Source organism: Carettochelys insculpta, chromosome 9 (genome assembly GCF_033958435.1).
Source record: "Carettochelys insculpta isolate YL-2023 chromosome 9, ASM3395843v1, whole genome shotgun sequence".
NCBI lineage: Eukaryota > Metazoa > Chordata > Testudines > Carettochelyidae > Carettochelys > Carettochelys insculpta.
In genome coordinates, this window is record NC_134145.1 from 37,178,383 (window position 1) to 37,203,034 (window position 24,652).

Here is a 24,652-nt window from a genome sequence, read left to right on the forward strand (position 1 = left end):
CGTAAAGAATGAGTGTGTCAGGCCACCAGTTATTTGTGAATTGTTTATTTAAATTATTCTGTAACAGTGGTGTGCAACTGCTCCCCAAAGTACCATGGTATTTTTCTCTCTCTCTCTCTTACTTGACAAGAAATATTTAATGAGAGAAACAGCACAGAGCTGGAGCATGGAGTCTTTTCTATCCTTGTTTCCATGTGTACATGGAAATTTGTACAAACAGAAGCCATTCCTCAAACACTCATATTTATGAAATCTTGCACAAATGAGACTTTATCAACAATTACAAAGAGGCAAAGTGATAAGCTGTTTGACATTTGAACAAATATTTATTAGTACTGTTTTGAAGTATTCTCCCTACCTTCTGTAACGTGAAAACAGACATCAACAAGACATGCAATACAAGCTATAACAATGCACATTAACATTCCACGGAATAAAATATTATCAAGAATCTGTTTATATTACTGATTCTTAAGAGGAGCTACAGAACAATGAAATCAAAGTGTCTTGACCAAAAGTGATACTGCTTGCAAGAAATAGGAGCACTTAAAAATGATTTGGCTGTTGAAAAATGCTGATCGGGATTAGCGAATGCAAACTGTGCGACTACTGCCAGAGGTTCAATACAAAGGCTATGGCAATTAACAATCCAATTTAAACTATCTCCGCCCCCCCACCTTAGTTTTTTTTTTCTTGTTGAATTATTTCCAGCTTTTCCCATCTGAAGCAATTCCTATTACTGTTCACAAAGTACATCAATAAAGTGCATAAGCAGTTTCAAGTAATGTTTGAGAAGAAATGCTGAATTGATGATTTGGCTTATATCCTCTTCCTGATCAAAACCTCGCCTCAATATTCAAAAGCCTCCTTCAGCCTGGGGCACTGGGTGTCCTGTCCCACTGAGCTCAAATATTCAATGAGTAATAAACTATCAAAAAATGCATTGGGTCAAAATAAAAAAAAAAAGCTTCATTTACACTTGCTCACCTCTCTCAATCCAACAGAGGCAGAGAGGTCTAAATGAGGACTGCATTTGGTTCACAGATACTGAAATGTGAAATGTCTCCCAATAGACACCTAACAGAACAAAGTATGCAAGCCTGGTGCAGTGTTTACTGAACATAAGAAGCCTTTGTAACAGGAAAATGTGATATTCAAAGCAATGTCGTGAACAAATATAATCCCTATAGCTCCTCAGGAGGGCACACAGATCTTAAATTAATGTTACAACTCAACTATTCCTAAGTTTTTGTCTACTGACAATTCAAAGACAGTAACACACAATAACATAACCAAAGCCTCAGCCTAAATTTCTTCCTCAAGCATGGCTGGTTTAGAGCGACTGCCAGGGCTGCCTCTGTCCTCCCTCTGGCTCAAAGAAACACCACACATGTACATCCTGGTGGGAAGAGATTGGTTCTTCCTGCCGGTAACACTCAGGGCTTGCTACTTCGAAGTCCCTTTACTCCTTAAAAGTTTGATGCTTTGAAGTTGCCATGGGGGGGAAATTAGCCTAATGAAGTGCTGTATTTTCACCACAGCACTTCATTAGTAATTTCCCATGGCCTTTCGAAGTTGGGAGCAAATATAGACCGCAGCCTCCGTGTAGCTAAATATTTAGTTTATCATCTGAGATTCAGGTGGTTCAGCAGAAGGGCCCTGCATGCCTATACAAGACCTTAGAAGTCTGAAAGCTTTTTTTTATAAATCTCAGTGTATTATTGCCCCTATAGCTTCTAGGGAATGTGGACTAGTTACCGTCTACTGACAGAAACTGATTTTAAAGAACAGCCTGGTTGTCCGACAGAACAAACAAGTCCCAACACTCCCTGAAAGCACAAGTCACCTACTTTAACGAAAATACATTTGCGCTTTTTCAGTGCTTGGAAAGATATTACATTTAGTTTCTACTTTCAGGGCAACCAAAAATGTCTCTGAGCTGACTAGGGGTTAAAAATTCCCTTGTATGATTATTCTGAGGAAATATACAAGTCTACCATCTGGAAGCATTTTAGACATTACAAAGTCACTGTGCGCATGTCTCAGCAGATGCAGCTTTCGTTCACAGAGTTTTGAGTGTTGTTAATTTAATTAGTTTGTATTTTCAGACACCCACCCTTCCTCCAGTGGTAATTCTATCCAGTCCCTATCAGTACAGATCAGTGGTTCTCAAAGTTTGGTCTGCAGACCACTAGAGGTCTGCGAATGTCTTGAGGGTGGGACGCAGGCTTAGGGCTCACTCCCCCACCTCCAAAGCAGAGATCCCACACGGGCACTCCAGCCTTGTGTGTGTACACACACACACACGCACACCCCCCACACACACACCCCTGGAGAACCAGCACTGGGTGGGGAGGGGGAGAGGAATCCCAAGCCTTGAGGTTCGGCTCTGGCTTATGGGGGAAGGAAGCAGCAGTGCAGGAAACCACTCACTTGGAGGATTTCCCCACTGCCGTTATTGGCCAGAATCATGGAAAACAGGAGCAGTGGGAGAGGTAATTGAGAGTAGAATGAAAATGGAGCCAAGTAGGCACCCTCCTCATCCCACTCATTCCCACACCCTCAGCCCTCCGATGCAGCCCCACCTCCGTCCCTGCCCCTGCTCCCCAGCCTGCTCCTACACTCTACCTCCTGCCCAGACTCTACACTCCCATCCACACCCTACTCACTGAACCCCTCATTTCGGGAGTAAGGGAACTTAGAAGTGCCCACAGCTACACTGCCTGCCACAACTTCAAAGTTAGCAACTTCCAAGTTTGCATGGCGAGAGTTATGCTAAGGAGGTGCTGCGCTACTTTGCTATTCACCAATCGGGCTTGTTTACATGCCCCCTTCAAAGGAGGGGGCTAGTGTAGATGTGCCCATGGAGAAGTATTAATATTCTTAAGGCACTGGGAAGTTCTCATCTGAAATACTGTGTACAATTCTGATCACAAATGCTCACGAAAGATTCATTTAAACTAGAACAGGTGCAAAGAATTATTAGGATAACCAGGGCAATGGAAGACCTATCTGAGGAGGGGAGGCTGAAAGAGCTTAGCTTTATTAGTCCAGCAATAAAAGGGCTCTCAGAAGGGATATGAGTGCTCCCTATAACCATAGTAGTGGGTAAATCCCAAGGAGGATGAAAAGCTATTCACACTAACGAATAATGTTGCCACACAAACAAATGGATATTAACTCTCTGCAAACAAATTCAGGCTGGAAATTAGAAGAAGGTTTCTAACCAATAGCCTCCCAAAAGGTACAATGTGGGTAAACAACTTTGTTTTTAAGAGTGAATGAGACAATTTTATTAATGCAACTTCATGATGAGGTTGCTAGTGATGGCTGGGATGATAGTCCACTATCCTATGTCTCAAATTGGGACATTTGCTTGGCCAAGAGGACCTAAATATAGCAGGTATTTCTTAAACATGGTGGAGTGAGAAAAACCCATATCACTGGAAACCATAATACAGACTAATCTCAACAGAATATATTGCAAAGTTGAACATTAGTTCATGGGGTGGGAATACAGCAGTCTACCCATAAAATTCCATGAAACTTAATGGGATAAGTTATCTGAGTTGATAGGACTCTTCTTTAAAATATTGATGGAGACTGTACAAATACATGATAGGCATCTTTGATCAGGTGGGAGATCAAAGAGCCAAACAATGATAAAATATAATGGAAAACTTAACAACTACTATCATATAAAACTGGTTAAATATCACAATGGAGCAAGCAACACAAATACCTAGATCAATAAAGGCAACATCTAAAATAGCAGGGGCATCCAAGAATCCAGAAACTTTATAATGAAAAATTGTATTTCATGAAAGAAGAAAAATGGGCATAATTTAAAATCTGGGACCAAATTCTGATCTCATTTGAACTGGAATAAATGAGTGAAGGCAGTGCAGTTACCCCCAATTAAAATAGGTGGAAGCATATGGCTGCTTAACTGTATGGGAAACCTAACTGAATGTTCTGCCTTTTTTCAACCTTAACAGTGAATTAACATTTTCCAGATCTATCCTAAATATGGTACTTACTGAACAGCTCTTATCAGCATTCCTTTTCCAGTGTTTCTTGTCTTGTTTCTTCGCTGCACTTGAACGCAGAGTTGCATGAGTTTGCACACGGGGATTTAAAACCAGAATATCCTGTAGAACAATAAAGGCATATTTTCAAAAGAAAAGCTCAGAAAGCCAATAAAATTTAAAAATTCACAGTGGCAAAACTGATCCCACCTCACCAAAGTACAAATGAATGTTTTACAATGTTAAAGAACAAAGGGTACAAAAACAGGACTCAATAACAGATCATTTTCAGATTAATTTGTTTAGATTCTTTCCCATTCTAGTTTATACATTCTAGATTTTGAGTATTTCAAGCACTGCTACATTTTCCTAAAACAAAACAATATGACATCTAGTGGTAGCTCCAATCTGAATTTGTAACAGAGTCTACTGTTGTGTGTTTCTTACCTATATGGTATATTCATATACCATGCAACTCTTTTCCATTATATTGCTCAAGGTAAAACTCTACATTTTGAGAATAAAAGACCAGACAAGGTTGCTTCATTATGTGTAATCCCTGGGAACATGCATCTATGTCCTTGTGAGAAGATACATAATGTAAAACAATTCCTTGTCTCTCAATAGGTTTTACTGTGGTATAGCACAAATAAATGTTTGGAAAACAGAAATAAAAGTCTTAATTGATCATTTCAAGACTGTTTGCAAAAACAGACAGACTATGACTTTAGTCCTAGTAAACTTTTGTCAGTGAACCCCTCATGCTGCTATTTATGGTTACGTGCATCATTCCTTTATCTTTTATTAATAAAGCAACAGAAAGGTAATGTCTGGTACAGCTAACAAATTGATCCAAGTAGAATCCATTTAGACACATTACCTTTCAGAATCCAAATTTACATACTTGACAGCACTTTCAATAATCTGACTATATTATACTCCCCTCCTAGAGCATAAACCAGTATGTAGATTCTTAAGACTCTATTGTCATCTAACATATAGTGATGTCACCCATTTGCAAAATGTGTCTATGTATTAGTCTAGGGTAGAAACAACATAGAGAATGAGAGCCTACTAGTACTATCAATTAACTCTTCACTTCAGATGGTCATTGTGGATGGTGTGCATTTGAAGGGCCCAGATTCAAACCCTACTGATGACCCCAGTGGAGCTACCTCTGCAGCCACTGGAATTTTAGTCTTTTCCCCAGTTTTCCTTTAAAAACACACACACACATAAAATGCACACACACACACGGGGAATTAGATGTATTTTCTTAACATACATGATGCAATGTGTGAGGTTCAGAGTGAAATTGGTGAATATGATACAAAGAGGGACAGTGATAGGGCATTAGCTTCCTTATAGTTAAGGCATTATATGGGTGGTTTCTCTTCAAGAAGGCTTAATTGCTTTATAATAAAGTTTTCCATTCAAGATTATTTTGGATGGATTTCTTCCCTCTTTCTTAATATGAAGTCAGACATGGTGGCAAACACTAATAAACCCAGTCAGTTAGGCTGAGGTGTGTAATCACTCACATTTTCCAGGGTGAAATGCACTATTCCCTTGCGGTGTCCACTGTCACTGACAGACTGGCCAGTGGGTGGCTGAAGACTGGTTAGAATAACACAAATGTGTTGTGGTGACAAGTGTCAGAGAGGTAGCTGTGTTAGTCTGTATCTTCAACAACATCTCTCTACAACTCCCCATTAACTGCCGATAATGGGCCATTTCCACCCTGACTGAATAGACCTCATCAGCTCTGGCCCTCCCCTTTACTGAGACCTCCCCCTTCAAATTCTCCTTGAACCCCCCTCCATGCATCTGATGTAGCAGGTCTTTGCCCATGAAACCATATGCTCCAAAACGTCTGTTAGTCTATAAGGTGCCACAGGACTTCTTGTTATTGCTGTTTTGTGACCTCTGTCTGCATCCCTCTAGAATGCGCTCAGCCCAAGTTTCTGTCTGCGTCTCCTTCGTATTCTGTTGGGCCCTCTGATCCTTCTTCCTCTGGGAGTAGGACAATGCTTTCTGCAGAGCCAATCCTTGTTCTCTCTGGCTTCCACTTGTACCCTAGCCAATTCCTCTGCTACTCAGGAGTCTTGTCTAAGCCCTGTATTTTCTCTGCATGCCCCTCACATCTGGGCTAGTCTGGTCCTGTCTCTGGCCTCTTTCCTGAGGTCTACTTACTATGTCTCACAGCCCCTCTGCTGTCTTTCCCAGGTTGACTCAGACCCTCTCAGCCCTGGGTTGCTGTCCTGGTCCTTCCCACTTAAGATCTGAATAATCAGTCCAGTCTCTCCCCAAGATTACAGGCCATGGTAGGCTCTACATATGCCTCCAACTTGGCCAAGGGTTTCCCCAACCCTAAGTTCAATGGGTTGGAGAGAACTGGGGCAGTTAGCCACTGCCACACTGCCTCCTGGAACTGCTGTTCCTGCTATTGCTATTGGAGCTGAAGCAGCTCCAGAAATACATCCTAGTATTTTGGGGCAGCTGCTGAACCCCTTGCTGTGCTTTAATCAGTGCTTTCTGGGTCTCAGCAATACTGTGCTGCCATTGGAACAGCAGCCTTACCAATTTCTCCACAATCCCTTTCTTGCAGAGGTTGGTCCTGAGCCCCTACTTCTGGTACCAGTGTAATGCAGTCACAATCACTTGTCATGAATATTCCTGGCTTAATGCGTGTGCCTGCCCTCTCTGCCTCAAAGGCCCAGCAGCACCCTATCCGGGGTTTTGAAGCTCTTCCTACCCACCAAGCCCTCATCTTCACTAGCCACCCTGGGCCTCAGGCTGGTCTGCAATAAGCTCTCCACAGTGAGCTGTCTATAGTACTCCTGCTCTCTCAGTCATTTAGTCCCTCAGTCTGCACACCTTGACCTCCAAAGAAGAAATGCCTGCCTCTGGCTCAGAGAACAAGAAGTCCTGTGGTACCTTACAGAATAACAGATATTTCGGAGCATAAGCTTTCGTGGGCAAAGACCCGCTTCGTCAGATGCATGAGTTGCGGGGGTGATTTCAGAGGGGTATTTAAGAATGGGGTCCCAGTAAAAGGAAGGGCCAGGGCTGACAAGGTCTGTTCAGTCAGGGTGGAAAAGGCCCATTATTAGTAGTATGTATGTCCTTGCCTACAGACAGCCTGCCAGCCTTAAACAAATCCTCACCATCCACTATAGATCATAAAACAGTAACTCTAAGCCTGGAACCACAAGTGATACCATCACAGGACCTAACATCAACCATACCATCAGGGGCTCCTTTACCTGCAGATCTACTAATATAATATATGCCATCATGTGCCAGCAATGCCCCACTGCAATTTATATTGGCCATACTGGACAGTGTCTACGTAAAAGAATAAATGGACATAAATCAGACATCAGGAACGGTAATGTACAGAAGCCTGTGGCAGAACACTGCAATCTCTCCATGGGAATAAGGGGACTTCGAAGTAGGTGGCGTGCTTTCGAAAAGGAGCCCCGTCTGGACGCGCCGCGCGGCGGCAAGGCTCGTCAATTTCGAAGCGCCGCTGCCGCCCGCATGCTGATGAAGCGCTGAATATGCATTTCAGCGCTTCATTAGTAAACTTCGAAATGGCCATTTGCATGGCCATTTCGAAGTTTGGGGCACGTGTAGACACAGCCACTGGGAGTGGCTCACACCTTACAAAAGGAGCTTCTCTGCCCTAGGTATTAACAGCTCCACATTAGACTGACAATGGGCCATATTCCGCCCCCTGTCCCCTCCCCGTCTTATCTGACCTGTTTTTTCCTCTCTTCATACATAATACTAATAATGGGCCTTTTCCACCCTGACTGAAAAAACCTTGTCAGCTCTCGCCCTCCCTTTTACTGGGACCCCACTCTTCAAATACCCCTCTGAAACCACCCCCCAACTCATGCATCTGATAAAGCAGGTCTTTGCAAACGAAAGCTTATGCTCCAAAATATCTGTTAGTCTATAAGGTGCCACAGGACTTCTTGTTGTTCTTGAAGCTACAGATTAACACGGCAACCTCTCTGATACTTGCCTCTGTCTCAGCAGCTTTTTTTCTACTGCCTTCCTCAGCCTTGATTGGCTGTCTCCCCTGCAGCCCAACTAGCCTGCTCAGAGGACCTCTCTACTGCTTTTTCTGGGGTGGGGTGTGGCAGAACCACAAGGGCTCCAGCAGGGAGCCTCAGGGCCTGGTCCACCCCATCACAACACTTAATTATAATACATTAAGATGAAGGGTTCCATTTTCAGAAGCATCTAAGGCTGCTTCTGTGCATGCCACCTCCCATTGGAGGTGGCATGGTAATGAGGCAATTCAAAGCAGGTGAACAGGCGCTAACATGCATATTCAGCACCCCATTAGCAGAAGGGCAGCTGCACGAATTTTGAAATGCAGACTTCGAATTGCAGATTGACAGTGAAATGGGGGGCAACTTCGAAATAAGCGCCCCATTTCCACATTCCCTTACTCCCACAGAACTAGATCGGAGTAAGGGAATGTCAAAGTGGGGCGCTTATTTCAAAGATGCCCCCATCTACACTGTCAATCTGCCATTCGATGTCTGCACTTTGAAATTTGCACAGCCACTATTATGCTAATAAGTTGTTGAATATGCACATTAGTGCCTCATTAGCCTGCTTCGAATTGCCTCATTACCATGGCACCTCTGACAGGAGGTGGCATGTGTAGAAGCAGCCTTTGTGACTTGGAGGCTAAACCTCATTTTCAAAAGTAACAGATGTCTCAATCCCTTTGACTTTCAATAAGTCACTTCAAAAGCCTGAATCACACAGATACTTTTGAAAATTTTACCCTTATGTTTTACAGTTAACACAGTTTTCTCAACTATGAATATTACAATTATCTCATCAGGATCTGAAATTAGTTACACATTTCTAGTAATATATTGTAACAGATGTACTCCTTTGGGTACAGATCCACTTGGTTTAAAGCTTGGAACAAATGGTGGGGAAGAAAGAATCTGCATATGTACAGTATGTTCTAGAATTAATACAGAAAAGAAGTCTGGAATTGAATATAGCTACCATACATTTTAAGAAAGCGTTTACTGCATTAATTACCTACATAAATGTAAATCCCTTTCTAGATTACATGAAGACAAATCATCACACACTTTTTGAATAACAGCAGAAAATATACTGTATTTAATGTTTTATATATATATAATTCTAATTATTAAAATTTAAAATGGGGAAGGTGTGCAAATATAATTTCAGTATGTTTTATTGTCATATTGCTCAAACAAACTTTGTTGTACAAATGTACTCTGCAGAATAGTACTTAGATCCCATATGGTGGAGAAAATAATATTCTGATGCAGGTTTAACATGAGAAAGAAAGCACTCATTAGCCTCTCCTTTTATACATACAGGCTACCTCTACACATCAGTGTTATTTCTAAATAAGCCATTCTGGAACAGCTACTCCAAAATTGCTTATTTCAAAATAACAGAGCTACACACAAGGAAACATTTTGAAATAGCACCCAGCTATTTCAAATTAGCATGTCCGGACACACAGTGCCTATTTCAAAATTAATGCCATTGGGTACCATTATGGGTTATTTTGAAATCACAGAATCACAGAACCCTAGGGCTGGAAGGAACCTCAGGAGGTCATCGAGTCCAGCCCCCTGCTTCAAGCAGGCTCAACCCCCACTAAGTCATCACAGCCAGGACCTTGTCCATCCAGAACTTAAAAACCTCGAGGGATGGAGAATCCACCACCTCTCTAGGCAACGCATTCCAATGCTTCACCACCCTCCTGGTGAAGTAGTTTTTCCCAATATCAAACCTACACCTCTCCCTCTTCAACTTCAGACCATTACTCCTTGTTCTGTCATCTGACACCACTGATAACAGTTTCTCACCCTCCTCTTTAGAGCTCCCCTTCAGGAAGTTGAAGGCTGCTATTAAATCACCCCTAAGTCTTCTCTTCTGTAAACTAAACAAACCCAAATCTCGTAGGTCCTGTGCTCCAGCCCCTTAATCATTTTTGTTGCCCTTCACTGAGCCTGCTCCAGCAAATCCACATCCTGTTTATACTGGGGGGCCCAAAACTGGACACAATATTCCAGACGTGGTCTCACCAGTGCCGAACAGAGGGGAACAACTATTTCTCTAGAAATAGCACCATTCCAAACTTTAACAGCACCTATTTCAAAATAGCTACATTGAAATGGGTGTTATTCCTCCTGCAATGAGGTTTATGATATTTGAAACATGCCCGCTATTTCGAATTTATTTCAAAATAGTGTGTGCGTAGTATAGATGTTCACAGAGTTATTTCAAAATAATACCTGTCATCTCAAAATAACTTTGCTGTGGGGCCATAGCCACACTGACAGGAGAATACGTATAATCAGTTTATTATCCCACACACCCTTTCCAAAACAAAAGAGGACTGATCATTTCCTTAGCAAAATAAATACTTTTGTTTCACTGGAACGAACCTCAAACTAGTGCAAGACATAAAGGGTAACTAGAAAACATTCTATAAATATATTGGACTATGTCTACACTACACCATAAATTGGATTTTATAAGATCTGGTTGGATAAAGCCGGGTTTTCTAAATTCAAATATGACTATCCTCACCACCTCACAAAGTCCCCACAAAGTCAACTAATTGCTGCCACACTAAATTGCCAAACATCAACTGTTGCAGCACTGCATTGTGGAAACCTATCCCACGCTTCCCTGAGCACCAACGCATTCTGGGTTTTTTCACTGGCAAAGTATGGGAAAAAAGGCCCTGCAAGTAGTTGTGGATAGCTGATGTCATCTTCCCACATTGCTTTCCAAAGGAAGGGAATGAAGGCAATGCAAACGGCCGCTTTTTTCAGAAGTAGAGCAGGAAAAACAGGGAGTCTGAGGTGATGGAAAACCAAATGGGCTGGCTTCAGAAGGTGTAGTGAGCCAGGCAGGGGACAGTCACACTGCCCTGGGATCACCCAGGTGACTGTGCCATCTCAACTGGCACTCCAGCCACTCTCCCCCGACCCCAACCTCTGCCCCTGGAACCAGAAACATTGTCCCTGAAAATATAGAGGAACAGATAACTGCTTGAGGAAGGAGTAGGAAAGTAAAATTGAGGAAAATGCAAACCATAACAACTAAAGCCAACTCCCTCAGGCAAAGGAAAGAAAACAATTTGTGGTGCAGGATTTTTGGCTTCCCACTTCACCACACAGAAGTATGCAACGTGAGGCATGGAGCTTGCCAAATTTCAATGTGCCAGAATGACTCTGTGCCCTCGGATCACTCACGTGTGTATGTCATCTGAACTGGCTCTCTAGCCACTTTTCCCTGTTTGGAAGAGCCCCTGCCCAGGCAGAAAGGTATGGCCTCTACCTGATAAGCCAACTAGCGCTCCAGGCATGTGATTGCCATACTGCCCTGGGGGATCACCCAGGTCACTGTGTTATCTCAACTGGCTCTCCAGCCATTCCCACGGCCCCTTCAGCATGTTGCTTTGGTGGGGGTGAAGGGGGCAGCCCCGATTGCCTGTGACTGTGGGGGCTGGTCACCCCACAGTCTATAAGGAGCATCGTGGGGGTTCCAGATATCACAGCTGTAATCCGTTACCCATCAATATCCAGCCCCCAAAATCATTGCCATGGGGGGAGATTCCCCTCTAGGGACAGCCAGCCCCAGAAAATCTTTCCTGCCTTTGGATCCCTCACTGCACACAAGCCAGGACATTGTGCTGCCTGGCAGCATGGTCTGCACAGTGCTGCAGGAATGTGTTTTTAGTGGGTTGAGGGCTAGCCGTATGATGTGGTTGGATGAGATAGACCCTGCCTGCATGGCACCTAGGGGTGGGGGCTGCCCCTCTACAAATGTGAACTGTAGAAAAGAAGTTTGTTGGCCTCTCATACAAGCATGACCTCCACAGCCTAGCCACCACATGGAGCAGTGGGGCACGGGTTGGCACCAGTGCTTAAAAAAAAAATCTCAGACTCTCCTGCTATATCCTGAACAGGGAAGAAGCCAACACTCCATGCTTGGGCTATTTCTTGATGCGTAGATGCGATCACCAGGCTAATAATAAAGAAAGAAGTTTCTTGGCCTCTCATACAAGCATGACCCCCACAGCCTAGCTGCCACATGCTTCCTGGTGCTGAATTCAAATTCAAATTTGCAGGCTTCCTGTTACCTAATTCCTGCGCACCTAGAGAACAACAGAGATGGAAGTGGTCAGAGCGAATAACCATGGGGCATTGTGGGATCCATATGGGACATCTCTGGAGGCTAATAAAATTGATTTAATGACATAGTATTTCCACACTGCCACTAATTCAAACTTTTAAATTCAAACTTGATACTACATTGACATGTTTTGTGGGTGAAATAATATCAACCTCAGTGCTCCCTAAAACTCACCTAATGGTATTTACAGTGAAGACAATGACATTATAAAATTAAGCTAACTGCCTTAAAATTTACTTCATAATGTAGTGTAGACATAGCCTTACAGCAGGAGGAAAAAATCAAGGACAGGGTAGGCCTACTACTCAGTGAGGAGGCAGAAACAATATTAAAAAACTTGGAAATGGCAGAGGCGTTTAATGACTTCTTTGTTTCAATCTTCACCAAGAAGCCTGATGAAGGAATGCTTAACAGAGTGGCTGTGTCTACACTACAAAAATAACTTCAAAGCAAGCAACTTCAAAGTTAAGTGTCCACACAAAGTATCCTTCAAAGTAGGACACTACTCCATTCCCGGGAATGAAGTAAGGACTTCGAAGTTGGGCTCCCTACTTCAAAATTAACGTTGAAGTAAGAAAAAAAAATGTGTGTAGATTTTCTGCTGGCTACTTTGAAGTAGTGCCTAACTTCAAAGTTAACTTCAAAGTTAGTTTCTAGTGTTGATGCACCCAATAAATACTAGCGGGAAGGGGATAGGTTTAGAGGATAAAATAAAAAAAAGAACAAGTTAAAAATTACTTAGAAAAGTTAGATGTCTGCAAGTCACCAGGGCCTGGTGAAATGCATCTAAAATACTCATGGAGCTGATAGAGATGGTATCTGAGTCTTTAGCCATCATCTTTGAAAAGCCACAGAAGTCCAGGGAGATACCAGAAGACTGGAAAAGGGCAAATATAGTGCCCATCTATAAGAAGGGGAAAAAGAGAAACCCAGGGAATTACAGACCAGTTAATTTAACATTTATGCCAGGAATGATAATGGAGCAAGTAATTAAGGAATTCATCTGCAAACATCTGGAAGACAATAAGGTGTTAGGTAACAGCCAGCATGGATTTGTAAAGAACAAAGCATGCCAAACGAATGATAGCTTTCTTTGATAGGATAATAAGTCTTGTGGATAAGGGAGTAGTGGTGGATGTGGTATACCTAGACTTTAGTAAGGCACTTGATACAGTCTGGCATGATCTTCTTATCAATAAACTAGACAAATACAATTTAGAAGAGGCTACTATAAGGTGGGTGAATAACTAGCTGGATAATCATTCCCAGAGCGTAGTTATTAATGATTCACAATCATGCTGGAAGGGCATAACAAGTGGGGTTCTGCAGGGGTTTGTTCTGGAACCTGTTCTGTTCAATATCTTCAACAATTTAGATGCTGTCATAGAGAGTATGCTTAGTATATCTGCAGATGATACCAAGCTGGGAGGATATCTGCTTTGGAGGATAGTGTCATAATTCAAAATGATTTGTCAAACTGTAGAAATGGTCTGAGGTAAATAGGATGAAATTTAATAAGGACAAATGCAAACTACTTCACTTAGGAAGGAACAATCAGTTTCACACACAGAATGAGAAACGACTGCCTAGCAAGTAGTACTGCAGAAAGCGATCGAGGGGTTATAGTGGATCACAAGCTACATATGAGTCAACAGCATGATGCTCTTGCAAAAAAAGCAAACACAATTTTGGGATGCATTAAAAAGAGTGTTGTGAGCAAGACGTGCGAAGTCATTCTTCTGCTCTATTCTGTGCTGATTAGGCCTCAACTGCATTTCAAGAAGGATATGGAGAAATTGGAGAAGGTCCAGAGAAGACCATCCTACCATCACCAAGATTGGTTTGATGAGAATGATGCAGATTCAGGGCTTACTCAACCAGAAAAGCTCATCACATATGGTCAAGGGTCTGCAACCAAAATAGTGAGAAGAAACTTTTTCAAATTTAGTTACAAAATCAACACTTCAAGTACCTCAATGCACGTGAATACCAGACAGTCATTAATAAATAACGTCAGTAACTGTACTTTGTCACCCTTACTTTAGGAACAGTGCACAATCATTTGTATCGTTTAGAAACCTGTTGCCCCCATCTCCAGGCTTTACCCGCCTTAACCTCCAAATCTGCCCCATCCCCAAGTTTTACCGCCCCCATCCCACAACTCCAGGTTTAACCCCTTCAGCCTCAAACCCATCCACCCCCATCCCCAGGATTCACCTGCCTCAGCCGAGGAGCTCCACCCACTGCTGCTGCTCCTCCACAGCCACCCCTCCCACTGGCTGCTCCCTCTTGCCACCTCCTTCTCCATGCAGCTGTGCAGCTCCAGCAGGGGCAGGCTCGAATGCCCTTTCCCCCCAGTTCTCCTGCAGGATGGCTTCCCGCATGCTGGGCAGCTCCCTGCCCTGCTGAATTCCTCCTCCATGCCTGCTTCTCCCCACCATGGCTGACTGCTCAATGATCTGGAGGCTGCTGCCGCTTAAACAACAACAAAACAAAGAACCCTCAATTCCATTTTAACTGTCGGCATTGTGTAAGTGGCAGCAGCCTCCAGAGCTGCAAGTGGAGTCTTAAAGCCTTAAAACGCCACAGGTTGCTCACCCCTGCATATGGTAAAACACCACGTTACACCTAAAGGAAAATCTGCAACATCAAACATAAGTTGTGGCAAGCAAAGGCCAAGGAAACTGAACATTACACTGATAAACATGACATGAAGAGCTTTCTTAGGCAATAAGGAATATTTACAATCCATTGTCCCATCCCAATCCAAGCCCAAGAGAGATGAACGTATTTTAAAGACAGAGAAGCTACTACAGCAGATGGAAGGTACATTTTGAGTTACTCCTGAATTGAGAGTCAGCTGTCTCTGATGCCATTATTGACTCTATACCTCAAAGAACATGAAAGTAACTCTCTTGCTTACACACATACACCCTGTAAGAAGTAACATGAGCCATTATGCAAACCAGTAACAACAAAGCAGCATGGCCAGATGGCATATCAGCTGAAGCCTCCAAGTTAGGAGATAAAGAACTGGTAAGGAAACAATGCAAATTTTTCTTCATATCTGATATGAGGTGATTCTGGAAGATTTGAGGAATAACAACATTGTTACCATCTTTAAGAAAGTATATAAGTCAGAGTGTGGACATTGAGGCATTGCCTTGCTATCTGCAGCACAGAAAATGTCTTGCTTGTATCCTCTTAAACTAATTGCTTTCCCTTGTTGAGGAAATGGTGCCAGAATCTCAGTGCAGTTTGACACCATGCTGCAATACAAGTGATATGATCTTCACTGCCTTGCAAGTACAAGAAAAGTAACAGGAGGAAAATCAGGATCTATACATTGCCATCATCTATTTAACAAAGTCCTTTGACTCCATCAATTGCAAAGCCCTGTAGAAGTGCTGGGCAGATTTGGCTGCCCTCCAAAATGTATAAAGGTCCTATTGCTTTTTCACAATCAGATGCCTGCAAACCTAGTCACCAAAACTGGGGTTAAGCAAAAATGCTTTATGGCCCCAATCATGTTCCCCAGCTATTTAGCAATCATTTTTCTCCTCACTAAAGGCTGTCCTTCCAATGAAGTTGACATCCAATACAGAATGGATGGGTGGCTTTATAATCTTCTGTATTTCTGTTTGAAGTCCTTAAGGATCCATTACTTCTTTATAGTTTGCTGATAACTGTGGCAGTCACACACACACTAAGAATGACCTTCATCTACACTGGATTTTTTTTTGAACAAGCTTTACTGAAGCCTAGGACTCTCACTCAGTATTAAGGAGATTAAAGTGCTCCATCAGCCTGCTTCAGATCTTGCGCAAATCACCATCAAGGGACAGACTATGGAGACAGTCAAGTATTTCTTGCCCTAGCAGTCAAAATGCAAAAATTGACAGTGAGGTTCAGCACAGGATCCAGTGCACAAGTGCTTCCTTTGGGAAATTGCTCCTATGTGTTTTCCCTAACTATGGCCTCTGGCAGAACAAGCCCAGGTCTATGAAATAACTTTGGTTGTGGGAAGAAGGGGCTTTCGAAAACAGGGGGTCCTTTTGAAAGGACTCTGACTACATGGGCAGCATGCGTTTCAAAAGCAGCACTTTTGAATCGCGCGCGGCTGCCATTATGCGAATGAGGTGCTGAATATTCACGCCAGTCCTCATTAGCATCTGCCAAAATTCCTCATTACCATGCCCTTTCCGAAAGGAGGGGGCTAGTATGGCCATGCCCCCAAAGTCTGTAATGGTACCACTAACAATGCTTCCAGAAGGTCCTTCACAGCACTTGCAGGATTGTTGCACAAATACCAGGAACCTCACTGAAGCCAATGTCACTGATTGAAGCAATGATTCTTGTGCACCTGTGTCCCTGGGCTGGATACTATGTGTAGATGACATTTCCCTCCCAAATCAAATCCTCAGTTCTCATCTCACCCATGGATAGAGAACATCCAGTGGTTAGAGAAAATGCTACAAAGTCACACTGAAAACATACCACAAATAAACTGATGTGGACATCTCAAGCTTGGAGGAATAAGCTACCAGTCAACCTTAGTGACACCACATCATCCATCATCTCATGTGCCACTCTTGGCACTTGTTGTGGGGGTTGCTAACCCCAGGCCTACACCAATAATTACTTCGTTTTCACAACGTCTTTTTTTATTTTTTATTATTTTTTATTATTTATTTATTTATTTATTTTTCGTTTTCACAATGTCTTTTTTTATTCAAAGGGACATTATTAACGGCCCAAAAGCAAGCTATCCCACTGTGTAGGAAAGATAGAAAACATGGCAAAAGACTGCCTTGGCTTAACCAGAACATCTTGCATGATCTCAAAATAAAAAAAAGGAATCGTATAAGAAATGGAAACTAGGACAAATTACAAAGGACGAATATAGGCAAACAACGGTCGTGTCTACATGTGCACGCTACTTCAAAGTAGCAGCGCCAACTTCGAAATGGCGCCTGTCACAGCTACACGTGTTGGGCGCTATTATGAAGTTGAAATCGACGTTAGGCGGCGAGACGTCGAAGTCGCTAACCCCATGAGGGGATGGGAATAGCGCCCTACTTTGAAGTTGAACGTCCAAGTAGGGCACGTGTAGACGATCCGCGTCCCGCAACGTTGAAATAGCGGGGTCCGCCATGGCGGCCATCAGCTGAGGGGTTGAGAGATGCTCTCTCTCCAGCCCCTGTGGGGCTCTATGGTCACCGTGTGCAGCAGCCCTTAGCCCAGGGCTTCTGGCTGCTGCTGCTGCAGCTGGGGATCCATGCTGCATGCACAGGGTCTGCAACCAGTTGTCGGCTCTGTGGATCTTGTGTTGTTTAGTGCAACTGTGTCTGGGAGGGGCCCTTTAAGCGAGCGGCTTGCTGTTGAGTCCGCCCTGTGACCCTGTCTGCAGCTGTTCCTGGCACCCTTATTTCGATGTGTGCTACTTTGGCATGTAGACGTTCCCTCGCAGCGCCTATTTCGATGTGGTGCTGCCCAACGTCGAAGTTGAACGTCAACGTTGCCAGCCCTGGAGGACGTGTAGACGTTATATCGAAATAGCTTATTTCGATGAATAGCGTGCACGTGTAGACGTAGCCAACAAGAGCATGCAGGAGCAAGATTAGAAAGGCTAAAGCACAAAATGAGCTCAAACTAGCTACAAGCATAAAGGGAAACAAGAAGACTTTTTACAAATACATTGGTAACAAGAGGAAGACCAAGGAGAGGGTAGGGCCATTGGTCAGTGAGGAGGGAGAAACAGTAACAGGGAATTTGGAAATGGCAGAGATGTTTAATGATTTCTTTGTTTCGGTCTTCACTGACAAATCTGAAGGAATGCCTGACATAGAGAATTCTAGTGAAAAAGGGGTAGGTTTAGAAGTTGAAATAAGAAAAGAACAAATTAAAATTTACTTAGAAAAATTAGATGGCTGCAAATCACCAGGGCCTGATGAAATGCATCCTAGAGTCCTCAAGGAGCTGATAGAAGAGGTATCTGAGCCTTTAGCAATCATTTTTGGAAAATCAGTGGAGACGGGAGAGATTCCAGAAGACTGGAAAAGGGCAAATATAGTCCCCATTTATAAAAAGGGGAACAAGAATAACCCGGGAAACTACAGGCCAGTCAGCTTAACTTCTGTGCCAGGAGAGATAATGGAGCAGGTAATTAAAGAAATCATCTGCAAGCATTTGGAAGGTGGTAAGGTGATAGGGAACAGCCAGCATGGTTTTGTTAAAAACAGATCACGTCAAACCAATCTAATAGCTTTCTTTGATAGAATAATGAGCCTTGTGGATAAGGGAGAAGCGGTGGATGTGGTATACCTAGACTTCAGTAAAGCATTTGACATGGTCTCACATAATATACTTATCAATAAACTACTCAAATACAACTTAGATGGGGCTACTATAAGGTGGGTGAACAACTGGCTGGATAACCGTACCCAGAAAGTAGTTATTAATGGTTTTCAATCCTGCTGAAAAAGTATAACTAGTGGGGTTCCGCAGGGGTCTGTTTTAGGACCGGTTCTGTTCAATATCTTCATTAACGATTTAGATATTGACATAGAAAGTACACTTAATTAAGTTTGCAGATGATACCAAGCTGGGAGGCGTTGCAACTTCTTTGGAGGACAGGGTCATAATTCAAAAGGATATGGATAAACTGGAGAAATGGGCTGAGGTAAACAGGATGAAGTTTAATAAGGACAAACGCAAAGTACTCCACTTAGGAAGGAACAATCAGTGTCACACATACGGAATGGGAAAGGACTGCCTAGGAATGAGTAGAGCAGAAAGGGATCTAGGGGTTATAGTGGACCACAAGCTAAATATGAGTCAACAGTGTGATGCTGTTGTGAAAAAAGCAAACATGATTCTAGGATGCATTAACAGGTGTGTTGTGAACAAGACACGAGAAGTCATTCTCCCGCTCTACTCTGCTCTGGCTAGGCCTCAGCTGGAGTATTGTGTCCAGTTCTGGGCACTGCAGTTCAGGAAGGATGTGGAGAAACTGGAGAGGGTCCAGAGGAGAGCAACGAGAATGATCAAAGGTCTAGAGAACATGACCTATGAAGAAAGGCTGAAAGAATTGGGCTTGTTTAGTTTGGAAAAGAGAAGATTGAGGGGGGACATGATAGCAGTTTTCAGGTATCTAAAAGGGTGTCATAAGGCAGAGGGAGGGAACTTGTTCTTCCTTGCCTCTGAGGATAGAACAAGAGGCAATGGACTTAAATTGCAGCAGGGAAGGTTCAGGTTGGACATTAGGAAAAAGTTCCTAACTGTCAGGGTGATCGAACACTGGAACAAATTGCCAAGGGAGGTGGTAGAATCTCCATCACTGGAGATATTTAAGAAGAGGTTAGATAGATGGCTTTCAGGGATGGTCTAGAAAGTGCTTGGTCCTGCCATGAGGGCAGGGGGCTGGACTCGATGGCCTCTCGAGGTCCCTTCCAGTCCTACTCTTCTATGATTCTATGATTTATTTTTGTATTCTAGTGATCTGAGGTTTTAGCAAGCTTACTGTTACACATTAGCTTTTTAGCTGCTGTATTATTTGTTTATAACTAGCACTATGAGTTCCTTTATATTTGTGTACAAACATGCACCTAGATTACATCCCCACTAGTACATGCAGAAGCAGTTAAGCCATGTAGAAATCGCTAATTTTTAAACTGATTTTTGACTAAACCATTTATAGTCAAACAATGTAAATTAGATTTTTCTCATATTTGTAGCACCCAGCACAACTGATTATTCATACATATGTTTTTGGGAAGGGACTTTTTATTCTGAAGGCCATAAATGCTTGTAGAGGGAAAAAAATAGTGGTTGTATTTGTCATTTCCTGAACTCCCCATTGCATAATTTGATTATCAAGGATTTCATGGGCATGGCTACAGTGAATTTTACTGCCAGAACTAGATTTTATTGTTTAACTATGTATTTTTTAAACCTTTCACATCTACTTTTAATGTTTTATTATTTCAATACCAATAATCAGCCTCCTTCTAGCTCTGTCATGTTAATTTGTGTAAGCCATTTTATAATGGTATTCACCTTGTGATTTTACTCTTACCCTTCCTGTCTTTTGCATATTTTTAACTTACTACAATTTGCCTGCAAAGCCATACTTGCTAAATTTGTTACTTGAAGGATAGCTGCTTTTTTTAACTTTGGATATATGCAAACTGGTAACAGATATTATGTTTTCCCTGACAATTAAGATACTTTTAATTTAGGATTTCTGGTTCTGTTTTTTACAAATTTCTTTCCTCTTTGTGCTTTTTACATTCCTAACGTGGCACACTTTATTTGTAAAGTTGCAGCCACCAGAAATAACCCTTACAGAATTGGTACTTTGATCTGCTTTATCGTAGAACAAACAAAAACACCCTTGATGACTCAATACCTTGATAATAATTTCCATGACTGCCAATTGGCTCTAATTTTTTTTAAAGATTCAGTGACATTCAACAGATTTTTGCTGTGCTCTGCCAATAATTTTAAAGAGACTTTCAATATGCTCTGAAAAGATTTTTTAAATGCCACTCTCTGGAGTTCCTTTTTCACCTATACATGGCAGGCATTGAAAGGGGAAGCTGATGGGGGCTGCCAGTGAGTGCTCAGTAGCCACGTTTTCCCCTGCGGTTGCTCCAGCCCCAGAGCAGTCGCAGAGTTGGCACCTATGGTCTGTATGTCCACCCTTAGATTTAAACCATTTTTTGGAGGGGTAGTAATCGTGTCATACATAAAATCTTCTTAAACCTTTCCAATGCGATTTCTCTTACTGCTAGGTTAAGACCCTTATATTACCCTTACTGTTCCAGACAAGCAGAGCTGAGCCATGGTACCAGTACACTGGGGTTCCTCCAAGACCTCTTCCATGGAGCTCCCCAAGAACTCAGTTCAACTCCAGTCTCACAACTTAGCTTCCTTTATTTGGCATAGAGTAAAACTATGCTGAGTTGATTAGACTCAAGCATAAGGAATGAATAGAGGACACTGCACATTCCCAAAGTTGCATAGCAAAGCTCTTTCTTTATATACATTTACATATTACATTATATTTACTATATATTGCATTACATGCTTTAGGACTGGCTTGGCTTGTTCATAGGAACCAATTCTTGTACACTGTCATGAACAGTTCATGTACAACTTGCTCTTCACCTCCACTTTACCTTCTGATTCATTTCCCCTTTTCTTACCCAGTGCAGACATTTTATTTTTAGTCTGCTGATCAAGGTACCTCCCTAGCCCTGTTACCCAAGAAATGAGGTGCCAGATATGTCCAATTATTCATATCAAGCCAGGCCGATACTATTAAAACACTCTGTCATTTTATCATGCATTGTTTTCCAGATAGGAATATACTCATTATTAATCACGTATATTGATTTAGGTTGAAAAGATCTAAAATGTTATAAACTGCTCATATTTAGTGTACAAGAGAATGAATGATGTATAATTATGACTAAGTTTTTTTTTAATTTGACAGCTTTGTAATAAATGGTTATGTTGATCTATAGAGGCACAGTAACAACTTCTGAGAATAAATAAACTGAAAGCTATTCATTAAATGTTTATTGCTACACAGCTTCTACTTTAAACACTGTTTAAAATAGTGTAAAATGTTGAACTAATCAGTACAACAATAAGGTTTAGCAGTAGCCTAAATCTCACCCCCTGTGGCAATTGATTGTTTAGTTAAATGTCTATTCACAAAATGTAAAGCTGCTGTAGTGCTGCAGGTTACTGTATATGTTTAAAAAGCAGTTAGAGGGCAAGAGTAAGTATTTGGTGGGATCCACGAGAAAGACACTCAAGTTCCTTCTCTGCTGGCAGTGTTTGAATGCCCCATGAATCTTTTCTTCTCTCTCTGGACAGCCTTGAAAGACCACAAACTACATGATGGGGGAGATGGAGACTGGACTCTGCTGCAATTTCATGGATAAAAAAGGGGGCCCTTTTATTGAAATCTCGATTCCTCAACTTAAGGAGAGACACAGAAGATTAAACATGGCCAAATCCTCTGCATATAGCTAGACTGAGGGTTGCCTACTCCCCCAGTATTGGCTTTTGGAGAATGAAAAATTGGGCCAGCTACTGTTTTCATTTTTGTTGGTTTCCAAGTGTGTTTATATTACGCTGCAGCCACTTTTGGACCATATCACTGTGTTTCTGTATCAAGTTAACTGTTGCATCTAATATCACTGATCAACTTAACTGTTGCATCTAATCTCACTGATGCACTAGCGTTGTTCTATCCCTTCTTCTGAATTTAAATGCTTCTCTTTCTCTATGGGCCAAATGTCAACCATAATGAAAACAGTGTGACAGTTTCCTCATCAGTCCCTTAAGGGTTCTGTGTTTCCTGGCAGTTTCTTATGTGATTCAGAGACTCACAGAGGACCTTTACTGCCTTAGGTCTTCTCAAAGGCAAGGGTCTCCGCTTACCGAGCCATTCTCATCACAAGCGAGTCCTAAGCAGGAGTAGAGTTGGCCCCCCCTCCACAGGTCTTGGACTGCTCTCGTTTTCACCATTGTGCAGCCCTCCAGGGGAAGGGTGTGGGGAGTCCAGACCCACACACTACTCTGGCCTAGGGAACCAGTAGCTGGGGGGGCTTTTGTTCCTACCCTACTGCAGCAATCCTTTCCTGGCCACTTCACCTGCCCCTTTCCTTTGGTACCTTCCCTCTTGTACTTCATTGCATTGCATTGCATTGCATTGCATTGCATTGCTCTGCTCTGCTCTGCTCTGCTCTGCTCTGCTCTGCTCTGCTCTGCTCTGCAGCCTCCTTCCCCACCTCTCCACTCCCTCCGCCTACTGCTTGGAGGAAAACCTTTTATAGGGCACCTGGAGACCTTAACTGGTTCCAGGTGCTTGATTAAGTTCTGTTTCTGGCTGCCTCCTAACAAGCCCCAGCTGCTTATCCAGCCTGCAGGGCTGCACCCTCTGTTAGCCTAGGAAGGGAACAAAAAGGCATTTATCCAACACCTACAATGTTCACCCTCCATCAGGCTTTTGCCACATCCAGTCTGATCTGCCACAACAGGCACAATCCTATCAACTCTAATCACTTTTGAGTTGCAGTTTTTATGGTACCTAGACTTAGAATTAGGCCTGTTTCTTGTTTGGTATCTGTTATGGTCCCATCTTTCTACCATGTGTCCCATCTTTCTGCCATGGCTGATGCAATTCTCTCCTATAAACTGACCTTTCCTTTAGACAATAAGCTTTTGACTGATTCTCTCTGTATTTTAAGATTTTTTGATATACAGCATCTTCTACACAGGGCACCACAAATGGTGCTGTATCACAGAATACCACTAGCAAGGTAACCTTAGAAAAATCCATTCTGGTAGCCAAGCTTGGTGTATGTAAACTAGCAGCAGGTGTCCCCAGTTAAAGTTTTGAAGGGAAAAAAAACATCAAATGAAACCTAGAGGGGTTTGCTCATTAACAAAGTGACCATCCGTCCCCTTTTTACTGGGACAGTCCCTTATTTAAGTTGTCTCAAAGGCACCCTGACTTTCTTAAGAAAATGGGCGAACTGTCCCATATTTTACAGAGCTCCTGTTCCCTGGCACCCAGTGTTTTGAGGTGGGGGCCCCCACTGCAAGGAAGCTCCTCCTCTGGGCAACTGCCCCATTCCCTGGAACCCCACAGAGGCAGCCCTCACTGCTGGTGTGCTCTGCCATGGGGCAGCCTCTTAAATCTCTGGCACCCCCCAGCTGGGAGGCTGTGGAGCCCCCATCCCTGGTGCCTCACTGTGGTACAGATGCCCCCATTGCTGAGGAGCCCTGACATGGAACAGCAACCCCCGATCCCTGGAGGTCGGTGTTCTGTATTTGCCACAGGGAAATGGAGTCACCCTACTCATTATGGAATGAAGGCCATTCTATAATGACTGCAATATCGCCAACATTGTAATCAGAAGGAAAAAGTTAATCCCCTGGCTCCTCTGACTAGTTCCCTGTATTACACACTCAGTTACAAAATAACAACTCTCACTAAATCATTGCATTGGTCTAACAGCAGAATTTTTGCCTTAATATCTAGCAACTCTTCTCACTATGGGCAGATTAAAGACTGAAGATAGATTAATGAGTACTTAGTGGCTGTCAAACACTAATGTTTCTATCATGCAGTGCGATACTAGCACATTATAAATGGAAGACAGAAAACAATATATTCGTGTTTAATATCCTCTCTAGTTCAGACCCTATAGACAACTGGAATGTCCCTGGACATATTCATTCACAGTCACACAAAGGTAAAACTCCACTGAAGCTATTGGCAATTAAACCATTTATACAAGCAGTAAACTTGGTTCAATGGGATATTTTGTTGGCTTATAAATACAAAAGCTGCTTAACTAGTTCAGTCCCTA

General features: G+C 42.6%; 1 protein-coding gene across 5 annotated transcripts in view; it reads right to left on the bottom strand.

The window, feature by feature from the left end:
- Positions 1–24,652, bottom strand: part of DPYD (dihydropyrimidine dehydrogenase) — a 725,075-nt gene that overhangs the window by 676,084 nt on the left and 24,339 nt on the right. For all 5 annotated transcript variants that reach the window (XR_012646587.1, XM_075002998.1, XM_075002997.1 and 2 more), the window contains exon 2: positions 4,041–4,151. Coding sequence is in view for 4 of the 5 variants with exons in the window: in XM_075002998.1 (XP_074859099.1) it covers positions 4,041–4,151 (111 nt within the window). In the remaining variant the exon portion in view is untranslated. The remainder of the gene's footprint in view (positions 1–4,040; positions 4,152–24,652) is intronic.